The sequence below is a fragment of the Cercospora kikuchii genome (assembly GCF_019650295.1).
Source record: "Cercospora kikuchii DNA, contig_00007, whole genome shotgun sequence".
Classification (NCBI taxonomy): domain Eukaryota; kingdom Fungi; phylum Ascomycota; class Dothideomycetes; order Mycosphaerellales; family Mycosphaerellaceae; genus Cercospora; species Cercospora kikuchii.
Genome location: NW_025408588.1, coordinates 2,573,332 through 2,594,484, shown reverse-complemented (window position 1 = coordinate 2,594,484; position 21,153 = coordinate 2,573,332). Strand labels below are relative to the sequence as shown.

At 53.0% G+C, this 21,153-nt stretch overlaps 9 protein-coding genes across 9 annotated transcripts; 4 read left to right on the top strand and 5 right to left on the bottom strand.

Annotated features, from left to right (window-relative positions):
* Window positions 1-207: 207 nt before the first annotated feature.
* On the bottom strand, window positions 208-2,523 carry CKM354_001111200 (uncharacterized protein; the record flags this gene model as incomplete). Its single annotated transcript, XM_044806589.1, has 1 exon — window positions 208-2,523. One exon carries the CDS (start codon window positions 2,521-2,523, stop codon window positions 208-210), a length of 2,316 nt encoding a protein of 771 aa, XP_044662524.1.
* Window positions 2,524-3,519: 996 nt separating this feature from the next.
* On the bottom strand, window positions 3,520-4,167 carry CKM354_001111100 (uncharacterized protein; the record flags this gene model as incomplete). Its single annotated transcript, XM_044806588.1, has 2 exons — window positions 3,520-3,567; window positions 3,643-4,167. The coding sequence occupies 2 exons, from the start codon at window positions 4,165-4,167 to the stop codon at window positions 3,520-3,522; spliced, it is 573 nt and encodes a 190-aa protein (XP_044662523.1).
* Window positions 4,168-4,559: 392 nt separating this feature from the next.
* On the top strand, window positions 4,560-5,013 carry CKM354_001111000 (uncharacterized protein; the record flags this gene model as incomplete). Its single annotated transcript, XM_044806587.1, has 3 exons — window positions 4,560-4,597; window positions 4,665-4,815; window positions 4,936-5,013. 3 exons carry the CDS (start codon window positions 4,560-4,562, stop codon window positions 5,011-5,013), a joined length of 267 nt encoding a protein of 88 aa, XP_044662522.1.
* Window positions 5,014-5,835: 822 nt separating this feature from the next.
* Window positions 5,836-8,217, bottom strand: CKM354_001110900 (E3 ubiquitin-protein ligase BRE1; the record flags this gene model as incomplete). Its single annotated transcript, XM_044806586.1, has 4 exons — window positions 5,836-6,015; window positions 6,067-7,706; window positions 7,764-7,980; window positions 8,041-8,217. The coding sequence occupies 4 exons, from the start codon at window positions 8,215-8,217 to the stop codon at window positions 5,836-5,838; spliced, it is 2,214 nt and encodes a 737-aa protein (XP_044662521.1).
* A 355-nt stretch (window positions 8,218-8,572) lies between these two features.
* CKM354_001110800 (uncharacterized protein) lies at window positions 8,573-10,816 on the top strand (the record flags this gene model as incomplete). The annotated part of the gene is made up of 1 exon (XM_044806585.1): window positions 8,573-10,816. One exon carries the CDS (start codon window positions 8,573-8,575, stop codon window positions 10,814-10,816), a length of 2,244 nt encoding a protein of 747 aa, XP_044662520.1.
* A 2,631-nt stretch (window positions 10,817-13,447) lies between these two features.
* On the bottom strand, window positions 13,448-13,753 carry CKM354_001110700 (uncharacterized protein; the record flags this gene model as incomplete). Its single annotated transcript, XM_044806584.1, has 1 exon — window positions 13,448-13,753. One exon carries the CDS (start codon window positions 13,751-13,753, stop codon window positions 13,448-13,450), a length of 306 nt encoding a protein of 101 aa, XP_044662519.1.
* Window positions 13,754-15,103: 1,350 nt separating this feature from the next.
* Window positions 15,104-17,051, bottom strand: CKM354_001110600 (uncharacterized protein; the record flags this gene model as incomplete). Its single annotated transcript, XM_044806583.1, has 3 exons — window positions 15,104-15,124; window positions 15,396-15,466; window positions 15,518-17,051. The coding sequence occupies 3 exons, from the start codon at window positions 17,049-17,051 to the stop codon at window positions 15,104-15,106; spliced, it is 1,626 nt and encodes a 541-aa protein (XP_044662518.1).
* A 459-nt stretch (window positions 17,052-17,510) lies between these two features.
* Window positions 17,511-18,079, top strand: CKM354_001110500 (uncharacterized protein; the record flags this gene model as incomplete). Its single annotated transcript, XM_044806582.1, has 4 exons — window positions 17,511-17,513; window positions 17,564-17,605; window positions 17,666-17,804; window positions 17,856-18,079. 4 exons carry the CDS (start codon window positions 17,511-17,513, stop codon window positions 18,077-18,079), a joined length of 408 nt encoding a protein of 135 aa, XP_044662517.1.
* A 798-nt stretch (window positions 18,080-18,877) lies between these two features.
* Window positions 18,878-19,823, top strand: CKM354_001110400 (uncharacterized protein; the record flags this gene model as incomplete). The annotated part of the gene is made up of 2 exons (XM_044806581.1): window positions 18,878-19,321; window positions 19,383-19,823. 2 exons carry the CDS (start codon window positions 18,878-18,880, stop codon window positions 19,821-19,823), a joined length of 885 nt encoding a protein of 294 aa, XP_044662516.1.
* Between the last annotated feature and the right edge of the window lie 1,330 nt (window positions 19,824-21,153).

Genomic DNA, 21,153 nt, shown 5'->3' with positions numbered 1-21,153 from the left:
AGTGAAGGAAATGCATTTCGACAATTCAGTTCGAGGAAAGAAAGGAAGAAACGACGAACGCCTTGCCAGGCTCCCGACAACCCCATGTGTGTGTTTTGCTAATGTAATTAACCATCATTATCATCCCATCATCATCTTCAGCGTCAGCATCAGCATAGCGGCAAAGCATCTACATAGCCAGTTACTATACGAAAGAAAGGACACAAATTAACAACCACCACCACCCCCTCCACAGCCTCCACCACCTCCGCCACCGCCGCCGCCTCCACAGCCGCCTCCCGCGCCAGAGGATCCCCCTCCACATCCGCCTGAGCTGCCGCCTCCACAAGAAGCGCCAGCTCCCGCGCACCCTCCAGCAGCAACGCCAGCGCCACAAGTACCAGAACAGCAATTCCCAGCAGCTCCAGCCCCAACAGCCATACACCCGGGTGTAACCGGATAATACATAGGCATATAAGGCATATATCCCACATAGGGACTATAAGCCGGAATATAAACCACATGCCCATACGCATCACTGTAATAATAATCATCTCTCTTCGGCGGTCTCCTTCCCTTCTTAATCGCCCGATCACAAGCCTTCTGGAAGTGCCTTTCCAGTTCATTCGCTTGCTTTTCTGACAGAGTCGAATACTTCTCATCGTCGCTTGGTCTCACAGCATTATGTGCTGAGATATGCACACTCTTCGCAGGATCTTGCTCAGAACCGTGCAACATATCGGCCGCTTGGGCTGAACTTCCATTGAAGAGACGTGAGGCATGGCTTGTGTGCGACTCGCGGATGGCCTCGCAGTACCAGCACGTACATTCCGAGTAGGGCTGGCCGGTTAGGCGGGTGTAAGCTTTACTTGTCCAGGCAAAAGCATCGTTGAGTTTGACTTCGGCGATTTTGTCGTCGTGGTCGATGAATTGTCTGCATTGGGAAACGGTGTATTCCATATATTGGGCGGGATTGAGCTGATGTGTGTGCCAGGCGAGGTCGACGTCGAGAGTTGGGACGGCCATTTTGAGAGGGTTTTGTCGCATGATGGTCATGAAGTGGCCGTACTTTGTGATCAGGCGGTTCATTGTGCTGGGTAGAGCTGGTGAGTGGAGCCAGTTGATGTTGTGCATCTTCTCGATGAAACCGCCCTGTCGGATGACTGCGGACATGAGGTCAAGGCTGAAAGGTGATGAGTTGTCCCAATATCGACTCATGAGCTTGCGGATACCAACGCGCTCGTAACGCAAGAGGGTGGAAGATAGACTGCCCCTCGCTTGTCGCAAGAGCTTCTTGTCCAACATCGCAAGCTCCATTTGGCTTCGCACTGTAGAGAACAGATGAAGATCGCGGAGCGCTGCAGGGGCAAGTGCACCGCTCTGTCCAGCAATGATCATCCGATTCGGCATGTCGATCTGTTCGGTCGTTATATCCTTGACTCCATATGCCTTGTGAGGAATTCCTTGGACTCCAAGAATAGTGCCCTTCATCGGTACGTTGCGGTCGTGGAGTAGTTTCATATCGTCCACGAATCTGCCAATCCGCAATGTATCGTGTGTTATATGATGTTCACACGACTGACAGGTGTACATAAAGTCTTGATCGCAATAGCCGAACCCGTCAGATAGCATCCGGTCGATTTCTCGCTCCAAGTGAACAAGGTCGTTCATTCCAGTTCCATCGCCGCCGAACATATCCTCGGTCCATGGCACCTTATAGTTAATCGTCCGACAGACTGGACATTTCGTCGCTCTGTGTGACTCGTCGTCCAAGTTATTCCAGGGTCGATTCGTCAATTCGGTGAAGTAGGTACTTGCGCCCGCTCGATCCTCATATGCGAATGTTGTAGAGTTGATAGACTGTGCAATAGCCTCAAAAGGCATCACCAAGTGCCAAAGCTTCATCCGACCCTGACGCAAGCAATCTTCCAGATAGCATCGCGGGTTCAGTTGAAAAGCATGCCAGACCATGAGCACATCGACCGGTGGTAGTGTGGCAGCGTCAAAAGCATAGTCCTTGCTGAGACGAGAACGACAAATCTTGTCTGCTTTGCCGTACTCTGCCAATTGTGTTCGGTCAGCCCAATGGCGTTCCGGCGCGATGGCACTCCACCACGACGCAAACCGGTCCACTGCTCGTTGGACGTATATTGCCCAGCGCTTCTCGCCCAATTTTGCTAACAATGCTGATGCTTTATCGTCCATCGGAATATTCTGGGCCGTGATGACATCGTCTCTGATGCCGAACAGTCCATCTTGGCTCGCAACAGATTGTCTAAGTCGGTAGAAGCACTCGAGCATCTTCAGGTGTGCGATGCACTCTTCGCTCGTAGGAAAGCCATCGCCATGAGATGAAATTTTCAGATTGCTGAAACCGGCGGTAACATCTGGAGGCGGCAGGCCGTTGTCGGGATCGAGAGTTTCGCGCTCTTCGTACACAGGAGGAGCATCGCTTCCAGATGACGATCGAATGCTGTGTTCTGCTTCTGCTGCAGCTTCCTTCTCCTTCCCCGAGAGGAATATCTTGGATAATCTGCTTGGCATGTTTGTAATGTGTGTTTACTACAGCGATGTCAAAGCCATGTGAAGAGTATGTGGGGGGACTGGGGTAGGCCACCAGGCCTGTTAAATAAGGGAAGATAGGCAGGGACAGTAAGAGGCTGACCTACTGTCACCTTCGATTCGTGCACCAATGGAAGCCATACCTACGGGCTGTGCAGTTCCGGCTGGGAATGGGATCTGATCGTCCGCAGCAAGCCGCAGCATGAAGAGGCTTTGGAAGTTTGCGAATGGCGATGCGTTCTTTGCGATCCTTCGGACGGCTTACGTCGCTTGATTTGCCGATGAAAGCTTCTAGCGCCGTTCTCCCGCTCCTTCTCCCCCACTTGGCGAGGCTTAGACGTACTAGCTGTCACGGGGCCGTAAATCCTATCGTGCCTTGTGTGCTGCATGGCTGACTGTGCGGCCTTGAGGACATCTGAGGCCGCAATCTTGCATGCAACATGGCTTCTCTGGGGCTTGCAGCTCCGCAGCTAGTCCGAGCTTCATTGTACGAAAAGTAGGTATGCACTTGGCCAGTCGATCTCCGAGGCTTTCACGTCGCGCACTAGTATGAGCGGTAGCAACAGTGTGGGCAAGCTTCGCCTCGCTCTCGACGTCACACGGCTCTATCCCAAGTCACTCGATACATGTGACATGTCCTCAGAATTGGCGTAGCCGAGATCGTGAATGAGCTTGAGATGAGTAAAGTGATTGACTTGATTGTGCTGGTATCTCGTACCATTCGTAGCCTGGCGAAAAGATCAGGCGGCGAGCCTAGCGAGCACTGGTGTCCAGCATATGCTCTTCTTGCTGGCCAGGGATGACTACTACTTTAACCACATTGGTAGGCCGAATCTGCCTTCGTGAGCATTTTACAGAAGGTCCGGAGAGTGGCATCGCATACTCCTTAGGGTCACTCTGGACAACACAGGATTCTGCTCGAGCTTGTGCAAGCGAAGGTTCATCTCAAACAAGCGAGTAATTCAACATGACGCCTCTTCATAGCTGCTTGCCCATGAACTTCCTCTTCTGGAAGCTAAGCCACCACTGTGCGACACGTTAGCTCAATAGCTCAATGTACCAAGTATGCCACACTGATAACGATTCCAAGCTTCCACTCACCTTACTCGGCGGCCCATTCGGGTCAGGATATACGCGGTTCAGCAACCTCACAGCCAACTCTTGCCGCATCTGCATAATGTATTGCCTCAATACCTCGGCCTCATTCCTATCCCTCGGTGGCTCAAACATCTGATTGAGTGGAAAGCCCGCATCGCCCGGAATTGCAAATTGTGTCTCCAAAGCGGTGTTCATGACGCTCTTCTCTGCTCCCCGCCTTGTTTGCCCTGGCTTGATTTTTGAAAGTGCTTCTGAGACGTAGAGGATGCCATAGATGAGTACGCGGTCCGCAGGGCCCTTGATCTCGAAGTTGCGGAAGAAGGTGTTTGCGCGGAACAGTGCGAGCACTTCATCGAGAGGGTCGTAGGACTCGTGCGAAGCCTCAATATCGAGATCGCTGGTTCCAGCTGGTAGGCCTGGAAGTTGCTGTGCAGGTCCACGTGTGCGTGTTCGGAGTGGCAGCAATGCGAAGTTGCCTATGAGCTGCTGATTGGGCTCGTCCAGGAAGACGGAGTGGTAAGCAGGCATCCTGAGAAGTAGCGACTTCGAGGTGGAGAGTGATTCTGCTTGTATTGGCGTTACAGGTCCTCAATCGGTCTCGTGTCTACGATGTGGTGAAGTCGTTCAATGGTCAATGTCAATGTCGCGGTGGGAGCGGGACAAGGCAGTCGCATTCGAAGCTGGGCGGCGTGGGACACGAAGCTTCGACCACGAGTTGTGACGATCACTTCGCAAGTCCGAGCGCCAGCCCTGCCATCACCACACCACACTCTCCTCCCGCGCCGCAGCACCACCCTCGCACCGCTGCGAGACGGCATTAAACCACCAGAACCTGCTCTCAACGACCACTGCGCTTCGCCTTCAACCCTGATACCGCATCCCCGACCGGCCAGGCGCCCTCCTCGAACCACATCGCAATCATGAAGCCCGTAGTATCAGCATTCAACGCATGGACATGGTATGCGCATCTCAGCCATCCTCACGAAGAGGCGACAACGCAGAGACTAACGGTCTGGACCTCATAGCATCGTCATATCCATCTTTGGCATTGTAATCCTCAGCACAATCGGCAGCATGTTCGCCACAAATCACCACAGCATGATGGGGTCGAACGAGGACCCCAAAGACGGGAAAGCCGTCGCAGCGGCAGTATTTGGCGCTGTGATTGTATACGCGGTACGTACAGGACAGTTCAGCGAGAAGAGACGGAAGCAGAGATGAGTCGAGCATATTACGAACACTATAGATGGCACACATCACGAGAGATCACATCACTAACGACGCCTTCTCGCACAGGTCTTCCTTGTATTCTGCGCATGTCAAGCACTGATGCATAAACGACAATCTGGACGAGGCGAGATCGCGCTACGATAGAGCTGAAGGTGGACGAGGAGCAATAGCAGCAGGAATAGAATCGTAAGCGTGTAAGACAATTCCGGGCGCGATCAAAGTCTACACCCTCTCTGCGGAAGGAGAAAAGCGATCGTGGAATGAACATACGGGCGCTCCTTTCGTGGAGGGCAGGAGGAGTTAGGGAGAAATAGAACCGAGCGTGCAAGGTCTGAGGATTTATCGTGTGCATGAAGCGCATTTTATCTGTCCGTAGTAGCGTGTAAATCAACGGAAATCATCAACACGGTGATCTATGCATCAAATTTCGTTCAGCTTTTGTGTTTGGGAGTATCTAGTATGAGATGTGATAGAACATCGCATGCCGAAGTCACGTCTGTCACGGTCACATAGTACTAATGCAATCACATGGCAAGATCACGCAGCAGTGCCACACCCAGTCGCTCAGGTCAATTCGATTTAACTGGAAGGAGGCACTTCTTCGTATGCATTATTTCATTCATGCCTATTCTTCAGGCAGGCTCTCGAGGAGCAATTAGAGCGCTGTCTTGATACGTAATACACTGTTGCCCGCCTGTGAATGCTCCTCGACAGACGGGCACAGACAGAAACGAACTTCATTCTCCTCACGACCTCTCCCGAGCAGTAACGCACTGTGTTACTGTGACTCTTGTTCTCATCCAACCGGGCCACGAAGGACACCCGTCGTGCTTCACGCGTGTGCTGTTCGCAAGCAAGTTGGGTGTCTCGGAGGAGTATTCCGACCTTGACCTTGACGAGCAGCCGTCGCAGTGAAGCTGCATGAGGGACATGATGACTTGAAAAGGAGCGAAGGAGTGGCTTCGCTCACGCCGTCAAATGGATCGTCTGGTGATCGTTCACGCCGAAGCTCCTGGCGCAGCTGGGGCATTTTCTGTTGCGGTTGGAGATGAGATCTCGAACGCAGTTGCTGCAGAACACGTGCCCGCAAGTCTTCAGAACCGTATTCCGAATGTTCGCGGAGCAGACTGGGCAGATAGCGACTTTCTGTTGAACTCGTCAGTACATCTTCCAAGGATCAATTCTGGAAAAACTTACCCGCCAATCATCCGAGTCTGCAGCGTTAACGGCGGCTCTGCTTTTACGAAGCGTATCATACTGCTTCTTCGTCTCGTCGAGTCGCGCTTTGCATTTTTCCAAGTCTTCTTCGGCTTGGCGTTTAGCTTTGGCCGTTCCAACGACTTCTTTGTCCTTCGCAGACACCAAGGACTTCAGCTCTTCAGCGCTCTTCTTAAGACCGTCATTGGCGGACGAAACCTCCTTCAGCTTTTGCTCTGCAGTTCGATATTGCTGTTCCAGCTTCGTGAACGCTTCCTTTGAATCTGCCAGCTGACGCTCATAGTTGCTGCAGACTTCCTTGGCCTTGGCTGACTCGTCCTTGAGCTGTGTCACAATTTCGCTTGACCGCGCGTTCTGTGACTTGGCCATTCGAAGTTGTGCTTCTTGGGTGTCCTTCGCCTTCATTGCGCCAAAGTACTTATGATCCGCCTTGGCCTTTTCCGCAGATAACCGAGCAAGTTGATCTTCCCAGTTCGCAATATCTTCAATCTTCTTGTTCGCAGTTGTCTGCAGCTTTCTCCATGCAGCTTCGAGAGAAGGCAGTTCATTTGCAAGCAGCGAATACTGGTTGGTCAGAGTCTGCACCTTCGACTTTAGTGCGTCCATATCCATGCCCTCCAGATCTGTTGCCGCTGCCTCAATTTCGCCGATTTGTAGCTGGAGTCGCTGCACCTGGGACTCCAGAGCTGCTATCCTGGAGTCTTTAGCTTCAGCCACCTCTTTCGCCAATGTTAAGGATGATTTCGGCCCATCCTCCGAGGCTTTCAGTATCGCCAATTCGGAATGAAGCTGATCGCGTGCATGTCGGATGCGCGCTAAATCTGTCTCAGCTCTGGCATTCGCAGCCTCGACTTCTGAAACATGACTCCTAGTTTCCTCTTCGACTTGCGTTCGAGTGGCAGCCCGCTCCGATTGTAGTTTCTGCGTCTCTTCGCGAAGCTGCTTGTTAAAGGCCTCGAGATCATTGACTCGCTTGACGACATCCTCATACATTGACTTGAGAATCTTGTAATGCGAGGTCTCCATGTAGTCCTCGTCTGATAGACTGGCAAGCTTGGTCCTCGCAGCACTGAGCTCATTTGTTAGTCTCTCGTTCTCGGCTTCGATCTCCTCGACTTGAGCTCGTTGCTTTTCAGCGACAGCAAGAGCCTCTTTGCGTAACGCCTCAGCCTCTGCAATATCGACGCCATTTTCGAGCTCGCCATTCGTGTCCGCGTGCTCTCGCTTGGGCGTTGCTGCGGCTTTCGAAGTCGTGGGAGATGCGCCATCGCCGTTACTACCCATGATGGCTTGCCTCTCCAGCTTCTGCACTTGGCTGCTTTTTGCACGATCCAGTTTCCGTTCAGCAGTCATGTAGCGGCCCATAGCCGCTTCAAGACGCTCGTACATGGACTCCTTCTCGTCAATTGCCTTTTTAAGTTCCACTGCGTGCTTCTTCTCGCGGACCAACAGTTCCGCCAGTCGCTTTTGGAGCTCCTCCTCGCCTGGATTTGAGGCGGATGGTAATTTTGCGAACAGATCCCGGATGGCATTTTTTATGTTTGTGGACCGGGCCTTCAGGTGCTCAGAAAAGGACTCGACATCGTCGAAATTGAGCGCCTTGTTGTATATCTCTTCTCCTAATCATATTCTCAGCATGGTATGTTCTCACGTGACATGGAGGAGTGGTATCATACCGACAGCGGACGTGGCGCTGGGCGGTGGTGTGGGGAGCTCGTCGCCGATTCGAAGTCGGATCTCGTCGAGCAGTTGAGACCACCAAGCGTCGAGTATCCTGAGGTGGTCATCGTGATATCTCGCCTTCCTCTGTAGCTCGGCAAGCTGTTCCTCCGCATCCCTCTTTACGCGCTTATACTCTTTCAGCTGTCGTATCAACGCATCCTTTTGGTAGTCCTGTGTGTACAGAGTCAGTACACGCACGCGGCGTGGAATGTGCGTCGGGCGCCCACGAACCTCGACCTGTTTTTCCTTATCGTCATCCATCCGCATCGTGGCGCCATTCTCATCCTTCAGACGCTTGCGACTCGGCGCAAGGTCCTCGACGTCGTTAATCAGCGATCGCTTGCGGTCCTCCATCTCGATCTTGGACAGAGATGGAAAAGCAGGCGGAGCGGCCTTGGTGGCGGGCATTTGGGAGATTAGACGGCATGCACGCTTGCGATGGCCATGTGCGCGCGTCGTCGAGCGCGGATCAGCGGTGCATAAGTCGAGAAAGAACCAGAAGGCGAAGGCGCCGGCGATGCACACGAAGGAGCGAGGGTGGGAGTCGGGTTGCAGACTTTGTCGAGGGAATCAAGAAGAGCGAAGACCTCCTTTCTGAGCCAGTCAACGACCAGAAGCAGCGCTGGCTTGGCGGCGAGGCTGTCCCCGCGACTTTGCTGCCGCACTGAGACAGCTTTGACCACTAACAATGCACACCACTCACATGGACAATCGATAACACCGCAACTGGCAGCTCGTGTCTGCCTCGATCACACTCGCTATAATGGTGCTTTTCTCGTCTGCCGCGCCTGGCAAAAAGGCCGCGCCCAAGGCAGCACCGCGACGCAGGCCCCAGCCAACACAGACCGCACCATCAGCCCAACCGCCGCCCAGTCCAGCACAACTTCCGACGAACGCGCAGCCCACGCCACCGCCGACCCAGCCTACTGTTCAGGAGGACGCCTCGACGGTCTTCGAAGTGTCAGGCGCGAAGGACGCGCACGCGCCAGCTCCAGAACCTAGTCGCGCGGCCGACGTCGAGCAGGCACGTCCTGAGTCTGCTCAGGAAGTGGCAGTTCAACCGCCCGCACCGCTTGTAGAGAAAGCACCCACTTCTACGCCGACATCTCAGCAGTTGTCGACCTCTGCTCCCACAGCCGTTGGCGAAACGGTAGCACGGTCGACTTCGCAGACTCAGGTGCAATCTGTGCCCCCGCTAGCGGAAACTGGGGCACAGCCTGCCGAAGCATCGCGGGTCGCGCGGGATGTAGAGACGACCTCCGATACGGCAATTGCAGGCGCGCAACAACGGTTTGAAGACTACTATGTCTCTCAGGAATCTGCTGCCACGGTGGAAACAGCACCTGCAGCACCCTTGAACGCGCCGAAAACGAAGAAAGTGGTTCGCTTGACGAGCCCGGTGCGGGAAGCAGATACCGAACCTGCCCCAATCCAGAAGCCAAAACCTGCATCGAAACGAAAGGCAAAAGCTGCAGCATCAAGTACCTCCGATGCGCCACGACCCGCAAAGCGCACGAGACGTGCTGCTCCAGCTAATGCCTCAACAACGCCCGATGTGGAGATCGAGCAGCCAAGCGCAACACCCACAACCGAACCAGCTCGTGAAGGTGATGTCAACGCAGCGGCTGAGGAAGAAGCAGCGACACCTCGGCGAAGGCAGCCGTCTCGAAAAGCGGCGCGAACCAAGCGGAAATCAAATGCGAAAAGCGCCGAGACGATCGTCAATTCAGATGACGAGAACGAGGGGGCAGGTGATGATGCAGTGCCGACTGCGGATGAGCACGGAGAGTCAGATGCAGAAGTGGATGAGGCACAACCAAAACGCAAGAGACAAAAGAGGGTGAAGCTTGACCCAAAGCCTAGCAAGCCCAGAAGACGCAAGCGCAAGGTTCCTCGACCTCCAGCTGAAGGCGAAGAAGAAGATCAGCAGGAAGAAGACGATGGATCTGATCCAGAGCTTCATGAAATCGACCCAAACGCGGTATCGATGTGGGATCTCAGTCGTGATGCATACCACGGGAAAATGTCAGAACGTGGCAAAGCGTTGGAGGCCATCGATTGGAAGGAGGAAAAGGCGAAACGACGTGCCGCAGCAGAACTGATCGCAAGCGGAGGGCAACAGACAGCCGCAGACAACACAACGAACGGCACAGCGGACGGTGTCGTACAGTCCACTGAAGGCTCAAATGGCGTGGTCGAAGGATCAGCAGAGCAAGGCGAACAGACAGAAACAGCTGACCCAGTCGAGGACGGAACAAACGATCAGGCAAATGCTGACGAACAGCCGACTGTCACAGATGAGGATCCCGAGGACACCGACAATGTTGGTTTTATGATGGACGAGGATGGCAACATTGTTGTGGACCCCAAGACCATGGTGGTCGACCGACAGGCAGAAGCCGTGGCAGCTGCTGCTGCCGATCGTCCAGTAGAGGAGATCAACGATCTTACAACCTTCAACAATCGAACGACCTGGATCAATGAGAACCGCCGAGAACCCACAGATCGAGTACCTTTGTGGAAATGGAAGAGCGACCCTTGGACGGAAGAGGAAACCGACGAGTTTTATGATGCTCTGCGGATGTTTGGCACTGATTTCCTCATTATCAGCAAGATGTTTCCTCCGAAAACGCGACGTATGATCAAGGCGAAGTTCACGCGTGAAGAAAAGCTTGATCCCGAACGAATCAACAGAGCTTTGAATGGCCAAGAGACGCGAAAGCTGGACCTGGAATACTATGCGCAGAAGACCTCACGAGAAGTCTCCATATTCACCAAGTACAATGGGCTTGAGGATGCCCAAGAAAAGATCAATATGGAGACTTCGGAACGCCATGCCGAGCTTGCCACGGCCGCTGCACAAGAAGAACAGCGTGAAGCCGAGAAACGCCTTCAAGAGTCGCTGCAGAAATCAAAACAAGGCAAAAAGACCCGCAAGTCTAAGAAGTCTAAGATGGGCGGCATGGGTGGCTTCGGTGGCGGCGGTGGGCCTGAGGATGAAGACTAATGCGCTCTGATCTCGTGAAGACAGTTTCAAAGTAACTCCGGCCATCAATCCTCGAAGGCATGCATGTCTCGGGAAGGTCGCATCATCGCCGTTATGTCTGTGGTCAGATTGACATCCAGACACTTCGATGCGTGGCCAGAGAACCTGGCAAAGCACGTTACTCGTCCGACGCTGTATTGACCCGTTCTCACATCTCCGGTATGTCTTTCAGTTACTGTCAAGCTTTCGGCTGCTTCGCAACATATCTCCTCATCTCAGACACAATTCCGTGGCGCTGTTACGATAGTTGCTCCATCAAAGAAGTCCTCTTCGCTCTGCGGTCAGTGCACGCGGCTTATGTCTTCTGCGCATGTCTTGCGTTTTTCCACATTCATCTCGTTCTCGAGACTGTCTCATACGATCAAAGAAAGGCAGCGTTAGGTATGTCTTGTTGTCGGCAAGCAGCTGCTTCCCATCGGATACAAAAGGTAGGCCCAAGGACAGCTTTCTCTCGGTCAAGCAGGTCTTCAAACAGTTCATTCTCTCCTACACTTCACTTCACATTTCACTTCACGCTTCGACTGCTGGCCAGTCTTCTTCTCTCCAAGCTCTCCACAACTTCATCTTAACTGCTGGTCGGTTTTGCACAATGAAACTCGCAATCTTCGACTCTTCGACTCTTCAAGCTCTTTTCAACTTCATTTGGACTGCTGGACGGTCTTACGAATTCATACTCATTCACATCGTCCTTCGCTTCTTCACAAGTCACTCATACTACCACAACACTATGTCTGGCCCAAAGAACAACAAGCAGAATCGCACTGGCAAAGCACAACACCAAAAGGCTGATCGGCCTGCAAGCAAAAAGGCCACCAACTCTGAGCACCACAGACAAGACCACAGCCCAGACCACAGACAAGACCAACCCGACGAACCAGATCAACCCGACCAACCCAACGAGCCTGAGAACGAGCATCCGCACGTGCCTACACACCTGCATTCGTGGCGGAAGGTCGACTTGTCAGATGGAAAACCCGAACTTTGTATATTCTGCTGCACAGCTCGGGCATTGTGTTTCCAGTTCATCTTCAGATGCAACTTCCCAGATTGCACTGCTCAGGCGTGTTGGAGGTGTGCTGGGGAACCTGACCCGCGATAGGGCGGTACATGATCGCTGAGGGAGTGGTGATGTTTACGAGAGAGGGTTGAGTTAGCGATGGCGATGGTGATGGTGATGATGATTGATTGATGGTATTGATGAGCACAAGCAGAGCAAGCGATGAAGATAATGTCTGAATTAGAAAGTAATGTGTAATGTAATAAAAGACTGGCTAGTCCAGTACAACGAAGACGTGAACGACTCATTTCCTCCTCCACCGCCTTTGATCATCCCACCCATTCATTACAAAAAAGAATAAGTTCAATTAGAACGTGATGTCCTTGGTCGCAATAGCAACGACGATCATCAACAAAGCTCGAATGTTAAGTCCTTCCCTCCTTCCTTACTAGGTAATAGTAGTAAAAGCTCCTCCTCTTGACCAGCAGCACATGACTCTCATGCACTACGGCAACCAACTCCGAACCAAGCATATCCCCTCCGAGACATCCCACGTTCTGTAAGAGTCTCGACTCTCCTCGGACATAAGAACAACGCACTACTATGTGATAGTGCGTGGAGGCCCAAGAGTGAACAAGGTATAGTCAAGCCAAGCAAGCAACCCCATCATGTGAGTAAACATGCGGTGGAGAATGGAGGTTGGGGGTGGAGAGGAAGCCAGGCTCCAGCAGCAGCAGGGACCGAGAAGGATGAATAAGTCAAAGTGAGACAAGACTTGACAGCGCATACCGCATTTCTGGTCACTTGTGCCTTGTCGTGAGAGGGTGTGCTGCCACTTCTCTTCTGCATGATGTGCCGGGTCGGGGCACCTCCCAATAGATTTCGTCCCGACGCTATCCGGCTTGGACGGGAGCCCGCGATTTATTACTCATCACTCATCAGCCATCAGCTGTTTTGCCGTAGGATGGTTGTAGACCGCTTGTGTTCCTCGCTTTCGCGGGAAGTGGCTCTTTCCGCGCATGAATCGCGGGCAAGAGCTAGAACTTGCTTGCTGGAGCTCGACACGAGTGAAGATCTTCTTCTAACTCGCTCCGCTTCGTCTTTTGAGTCGGTCGCTCGGGTAGTCATCGGGAAGAGGGCCCGTCCGCTTGGATGGGTCCACGCACCCGATGCATCGGTGTCGTAGTTTTCTTTCTGCCGCTGGGTTGATGCTGACTCTTGGGTCCGTTCCTGCCTCGGTTTGCATTGCCATTCCGGTTGCGTATTCACAGTCGTGTACTTTGTGCAACGCTGTTGGTAACATTGTCGCTTTTGGGTATCACAGCAGAATGATCTCAGATCCAAGCAGTGGTTTCCTTCAGCCTCCCACGAAATAGTGATGTAGTGGAGGAGTCGCGTGCGCGGCGGCAAAATCACGTGGTGTGCCTCTCGTTCCGGAATCCTTCCAGTTTCCTTTCATGGATCGCGATCAGGACTTCCTGGTCAGTGGCTCTCGGGTCGATAAATCCCTCAATGCAATCATCAGATCATCATCAGTCTCCATTCAAACATCCGGTGTAATCGGCTATGTTGGTTGGAGACCCTCGCAGGCTAAATCACGTCCTTCGTGAGGCCTGGAGGTCGTCGAAATCGGGGAAGGAGACGTAGCCGTCGCGCTTGACTTTGCAGTCTTCCCAGCTGGTCCGGCGTCCAGTCTCGGATCCGGGTGATGGGAGAGGACTTGATGATGCGCTTTTGCGACCTGGTGATGTCGCTCGCGATGCGACACTGGCGAGCACTAACGATGCGTTCACTGGAAGAGATCCCACGGGATCACGCTTGACACTGTAGGATTCTTGGCGGCTGAGATGTGGTGGTGCGCTAGACTTCTTCAGCGCGGATTGGGAGATCATGACTGCCATGATGGTAAGGTGTTGATGGGTTTTCGTCAGTGATGCTTGTCCAGGCGATGAGTATATAGACCGATCAACAGTATGGATGATCGTGCTAGAGTGATCAGCGAGTTGTTGATGGATGCGGTTGGGGCGAGAAGCAGCAGGTTGAGAGCATGTTAAGAATGGAAGTACCTATTTGCTTATACACGGACGGATACGTAGCCATGTAACCAGTTCGTACTGGCCTTACGCCTGCATGACGCCACGAGCAAATCGGGTTCGCTTGCGTGTAGCGACTTGGGCCTCCTGGCATGGCAGCAGCAGTAGTCGCGGCGGTTTGCTGTCAGGATGCGGCCTCGACCTCCCGTCGAGCCTCTTGAGCTTCCCGCCCGTCAGAGGCTCAGCAGCTCAGCAGCGCGCAAGACCGGCAAGCCGAAGCTCGTCGCGTGCTGCGAAAGAGGGAAAGCTGAGCTGGCGAGAGTGGAGCTGCCACCCGGCCAGACCGGGCACGCCGCGGGCCTCTGTGTCGCTGCCTGTCCTGACTTGTCCACTCACGCCCGCCCACTCACCGCAGGCTGACGACTGGATCCAGGTGGCTCAAATCGTGCTCGCTGCCCGCCCGACACCTGCGTCCGCACCCGCAGCAGCCCGCCCTGGGCCATGTGGGAATAGAGTTGGGCGCCCGTTGGCAACCTGCAGCTAAGCTGCGATCATGGGCGAACGCGCTGGAGCCGCCGCTGGGGAGTCGGGATGCCAGCTCTTGTGTATTGGGACTAGGTGGTAGCTCGCTGGGAAGAGTCAAAAAGGCGGTGGTATCCGACAAGCACGACACGATTCACGCCCGTTTCACTCTGCATCGATTGATTGCTGCGCTGCTGCCACCGCGCCCGCACAACGTGTTCACCGACAGAACTGACGACTGTGGCTGGCTGACTGCCGTCCGGCAACGTGGACCCGGCGCAGACGGCGTCGATGGTGAGCGATCACGTCGCAGAGAGCCACGCACGCTGCTCGACACGCCCTTTTCGGCAGCGAGCCGCGCGTAGGCCAGTCTGGCTTCACACGCCCGTGAGATGTAGGGTTCGTATACTTGCAAAGCTACGAGCTCGCTGCGGGGATTACTGCTGCTGCTGGATCAGCATCCATGTTGCAAACGGAAAACGCACCGAACAGCCAAAGCAGGCAGTCAAGTACCTCAGGGTACCACAAGGTCTACCCATCTCTACAGCTTCTTGGAGACAGCCACTAGCCGTCTCCTGCGTTATCGGTACTTTATGTTGCGAGAATTGGGGATGAGTACGAGGTACATCACAAAGTGTTGACAAGCATGTGAATTTCCGACATCAAGAGCTGAAGTACAGAGTGGAGGCAGGCGATCTACAGCGTGTCGTCTGCGGACTGTGAATCGAGACTGTTCTGTTGACATCGTTGATCAATTCATCTTGATCTACGGTTCCGCCACAGCTTCTGCACATAATACAGGTGCTCCATGTTTGCGCACGAGCGATCTGCAAAGCTGCAGCATCGGCACCGTTTCAGGTTTTATCTTGCTAACAAGAATGTCATCGCTGCAATAGCTGCACAGAACAGCAATCACGATCAATGCTACAGCAATCTTGGTCAGCTTACCGCTTCGTTGAAGGATGGTCGAGTGGCATGTGAGACTTACATCGACATCTTCCCAAGCTCGACCCTTGACGTTTTCGAGTTCTTCAACTGTCATGATCTTTCCTGTCGTGACTAAAGAGCGTGTCAGCTTTCCTTCCATGGTTGAAGATCCCGTCGACTTACAGTAACCGGCATGAATCTTGGCATCAATCTCTACTCTACTGTCCTCCGGAATCATCTCATCGGGAATCGGTACTCTTTCGTGAATTGGAATGCCCTGCTCCACAATCGCGTCATGCTTCATGTTAGACATCGACAACATGCGGTCAATCTTGGTAATGCCCAGCCAGTGCAGAATATCCGGCATCAGCGCCTGGAAGCGCATGTCCTTCACACCAGCAATGTTCTCAGTGCGCTTGAAATACTCACTCGCCTTGTCTGAGCCACGTTTCCGTGCATTGTAGACCAGGTATTTCGTAACCTCACCCAAAGCACGACCTTCTTTGCGGAAGTAGATGACAACACCGCTACCACCTTGCTGTGCTTCTTTCACTGCTTCTTCGATACCAAAGATCAGATAAGGCCGACACGTGCAAATATCTGAGCCAAACACATCTGACCCATTGCACTCGTCATGGACTCGCAGGGCAAGCTTCACATTCGGGTCGCTCATCTTCTTTGGGTCACCGAAGCAGTAGACCGTCAGGCCACCGATTGGAGGGAGAAACAGCTTGATGTCGTTCCTTGTAATCAGCTCAGGGTAGCTTCCACCAGTGTGCTCAAACAGGGACCTGCGGAGCGTGCCCTCGTCGATACCGAAGCGCTCTGCCACGCCTGGGAGGTACCAGACCGGCTCCACTGCGAACTTTGTCACGCTGAGCTCGCCAGAGGCGTTCAGGCAAATCTTTCCATCCGGCACGAGACGACCTTTGCGAACGCTTTCTTCAAGCTCGGGTAGGATCATGTGGGCTTTCGTTACTGCAATTGTGGGTCGGATCTCGACATTGTCATCTTTGATGTAATGATTGTAGAGCCATGGAGCGAGATGTCCCCAGGGGTCCATCGCCACGATCTTTTTGGGGTCATACCAGGTCGGGAACGGTCCGATTGTTGCAGCTGGCTCGGTATTGGTGAAGTCTGGTTTGTGCTCTGTATCCATTTGTTTACTTGCAACTGCAAGCGCATAGTAGATGCTGTAAGAACCTCCATGAGCTCCAATAGCATTACGTTTCCGGATAGTAGAAGGATTGCGTGAGACTACTACTGGACCACGTTTTGCAGGGTCTCGTGAGCCCCATTCCATCGGCAATGGATCAACGCCAGCTTGGCCAGGATACGAGGTCAGAATGATTTTGGACGTCGTTAAACTCGATCGTCGTGGGCCTGGAGAGGACGATAATTGATCTGCAGGAGTGCCGTTGGGATCCTTTGTGCGATCTTCCCCTCCTCCGATGCTGTCTCGCTTCTGCTGGCTTCGAGGAATGAGCTTTGGACTTGTTGGACCTAAGCGAGGGCTTGGATACCGAGCATCATGTGCGATGCCATCCTGTGCTTGCTTCACGCCGGCTAAGGCGTTCACACGGCCGTTGATGGACTCTACAGTGGAGCTCAAGGAGTTGTGGTTTTGCCGGAGGTCTGTCTGCCCATGTTCTAATGCCGTGAGCTTGTTCAAGATGATGTCCAGTTTGTCGGACAGATCTGATGGTATAGCTGTCATTTCGGATGTCTTGGAACGGACGCCACAGTCTGGGCCACGTAGTTGTCTGGTTAGATGAAGGTGATTTAGGAGGATAGAGAGTAGGAGAAGTACACGGGCAAGCAGGAGCTGGTGTCACCAATGTCACGGGAATTGCTTGTGTAGCAAAGGCGAGTCGAATGAGGCTGAGTGAGATTATAGCAAACGACGGGTACGGGGTTGCTATGCAGACGATGAGTGTTCGATAGGCCACCGCTGATAGCCTGTAGGAGCTCGCCGTGGTGGGGCACGTGAGACGCATGAGATGAAGCCGGACGACGTAAGGCTGAATGGAACCTAAAGTTTAAGGTCAGTGCGCGCAAATTGACCTGAGCTTCACCAGCCTCGAGCGTCATTCCTCGACATTCACACAGCAACCCACATTGCCTCGTCGCACTCCTCTTTGACACTCCATCGACTTCCAAATCTCACTTACACAGCATGGTAAGTCGCGCCATCCATGCGATTGCGCGCAGGAAAACTGACGGTGATAGGGCAAACGCAAAGCAGCCAAGCGCGAGGGGCCCAAGAAGAAGGTACGCCGCTCACCGCTACGCGAAAGACTGCGCGAGCCGTTCACTGACATTACTATATAGAAAGAACCTCTTGCGACGCAATTCAAATGCGTCTTCTGCAACCATGAGAGCTCTGTCACTGTGAAAATTGACAAGAAGCTGGGCCTGGGCAACTTAAGCTGCAAGTCCTGCGGCCAGGGCTTTCAGACTAGCACGACCTGTATGCGCGCGATGGATACACACTATCAAGGACATTGCTGACCTGTACTAGATTTGAGCTCACCCGTCGACGTCTACTCCGACTGGATCGATGCCTGCGAAGCCGTGGCGAAGAATACCGCCGACACAGCGATGCCTGCGTCTTCGATGAGCCAACCGCATACTATGGCCTCATCACGCGCCGGACTAGCACCTGGAGAGAAATACACAGATGAAGATGCTGGGTTCATAGATGATGATGATGCGGATGCGGAGGCAGACTATGAGGGCGATTGAGAAGCTATACCATTCTGCCAACGGATAACACCAGAAGCGCTACCACACGCTCATCGCGCGAACGCTTGCATGGCTGGCGGGGTCAGCTCGTGTCATCGCGCAAAGCAGAGCGTGATTTTTCGCGGCGTCACGAACTCAAATGATCATGGAGAAGAGCATTTCGACCAACACGCATGGACAGGGATTCGGCCCAGGACCCCAGAAATAGTTTCGGCCCCAGGCTCGATCGGCAGGGGAAAGTCCGGACAAGTTGCCAGCTGTAGTAACTTCCGCGCTTTTCTCTCAGGTGAGGTGGGTTTCGATGGCAAGTCGGGCGTTGAAGCTGCGTGCCGTTGCCGACATCAGATATCAGGCTTGCGCTCGGCGTCGCGCGTCATTCCTCTACTCTGTAGCATCGCACGCTCACATGAGCGACGCGCATAAAGCAGCCGCCGAGGCTTCACAAAGCACACGAGACAAAGAAGATTTATGAAACTCAAGGTTACAATGAACTCCAATTTTGGGTGCACCAAGACCGAGGTGCGTGACAACGTGTTTCTTCGTCTGCATACCTGTTCAAGCAAGTCGAGTTGTGTTCCTGGAATCCCGTGCTCCTTACCTGACGTCTTCCGTTGCACTTTCACAAGACAGCATTGCTATCGGATCTCACCTGCCTGCTAGTGAACATGTCTAATCACCTCGCAGCCCTCATTCACCCGTTCACCGCACACAAGCATTCCATCAATATAAATTAATACCTTGCAACCTTGAAACTCGCGCACTCACCACACTCACTTGCGCGAAACGCGTGTCGTCGCCATGGCGGGACTATCTGCGTCGCGTGCCTCAACGGATTCGAAAACAAACGTCCACTCAACGAGCAGAACCAGTCCCAGACCAGGCACACCAACAACACAAACGTCAGAAGCTCCGACCCTGATCCGACAGTTTCCCAAGGAGCCTAAATTTCTCGAAACAAACCGCGACAAAACCTGCGGAAGTGAGGCTGCACAATGGCGACAGAATTTTGTCAAAGTCATTGAAGAACATACCCAAGATATGACGATCGAGGAGCGAACCGAATTCTTCGAGGCCTGTGTTGCGAGGAATAAGGAGCGATATATCCAGACTTTCGCGGCCTACTATGGGAAACATCCCGGGCACATTCCTGATCGACCTGGTGGCGTGAAGAGTGAGAAGCAGCGAGAGGAAGGCATGCGTGAGAACGAGAAGATTTTGGAGAAGCAAAAAGTTTTGTTTAAGGTATGATTCTACTTTTGCACGTTTGCGCAAAATCTACAAGTAGCAGTGCTGACTTTCCCAGGATTCCTGGTCTTCCAAGGCGGATGAAGAGAACAACACAACCCCCTTTGACACAAAACGAAGTTTCATACCCGACACGGTGGCAGGTCCACGAGACGAAGCCGATCCTGCAGCAGAAGCACCACGATGTAAACACTGCATCAAGCAAGCGCGAAAAAACAAATTCCGTAATCCGATGGATAGTCTCAGGAAAGCTTGCGGGATGAAGCCGAGGGCGAAGTCTGGTGTCTTTCACAGTACAGCGAGCCACGCTGTGCCACTACATAATGGAGGAGCAAAGTCGACGACTACGGCCTCGAGCGCTTCTTCTGCGAAAGGAGAGTTTGGTACCAATAGCGGGAAATCCTCGCTGAAGCAATTGCCGACTGCGAGGAGAGGAGCAGCGCATGATGGGTTCTTGCCGCCTACGCAGCCGGCGCAGCATGTAGAGCAGCGTGCATAGAAATAGATGACGAAAACGCTTGTCTTCCAGTGCGACTCTGCCCAGCGATTTCCATTGTCTGGAGCCATGGCGGCATGAGAAGAGTCTTGCGAGCAGAGAAGCAAAGACAGAAGCAAGACAGATCCGTGTGATTGCGGCAACTCCGTCTATCACTCCGCTGACAGACGGCGGCATAATCCTATTCCCGGGTTGCACCAAGCGCCAGAGAACCTCCTTTTGTTTTCAGAGAAAAGTAATACCTGCAGCCATTGTCTCTCGAAACATTTCGAAGCAAATTTCCGTGCGTAATCACCCCCATGACCCGGAAAGCTTCCATGTTTCCAGAGAAAGATGTAACTGCAGCTGCATCTCTCTGAAACCCCTGAAGCACAATTTTGACTGTAGTCACTCTCGTGGCCTCGCACGCTCCCGTTCCTCCAGAGAAAGCTGCACATATCGCAGTATCTCTCAGATACTTCTGAGGCATATTCTTGACTATAGCTAGCCTCGTGGCTTGGGTGTCCTCTGTTTCTCCAGAGAAAGCCGTGCTCTTTAGCGACTGTTTCGATCACCTCCTATCGACTCAAGGGAAAGAATATTCAAGGATTGAGGCGCATGTCCTCAAACAGTGGCTCTCACAGAAATGGTCAGTTGGAGAAACAGTATGGACGTGTTTTACTTCAATCGAAAACTGCAAAAGGGATCATGGACGTTTTCCTACTCGTTGGCAGACTCAATCACTATTATTTGGAGAAAAGAGCTGCGATCCATAGATTCTGGAATATGAATCTTGCTTGTCTCGAGCGCATTTCTCCATTCAGTGGCACGCAGGAAAGTCACTGGTGAGAGAAAATGTATGATTTTCTATGCTTCGGACGGACTCTCATCAGAAGGGCTTCGCATACCTTCCTGCTCGTTGGCAGGCTGGGTCGCAATAACACGGAGAAAAGGGCTGTTTTCCGTCGACTCTGAAATAGGGATCTCCCAACTTTTGGCGCATGTTCCGCTCTGGTGGCACTCAAAGAGGGTTTCGGTCAGAGAAACAGTATGATTTTCTGTGCTTCAGATGGACTCTGATCAGAAGGCTCCGCATATCTTCCTACTCGATGGCAGACTGTTCCAGAATTTATGCGGAGAAAGGGCTGTTTTCCGTCGACTCTGGAATAGGGATCTCCAGACTTTTGGCGCATAGTTCGCTGTAGTGGTACCGAAAGGAGTAATTGGTCAGAGAAGCGATCGAATTGCTATAGCTCGGGATAAACCACATCAATTAATTCCGGCACATTTTACCATTTGTTCGCACACAGAACCTAAATCATGTGGAGAAAACAGACACAAACGCGAGAATTAA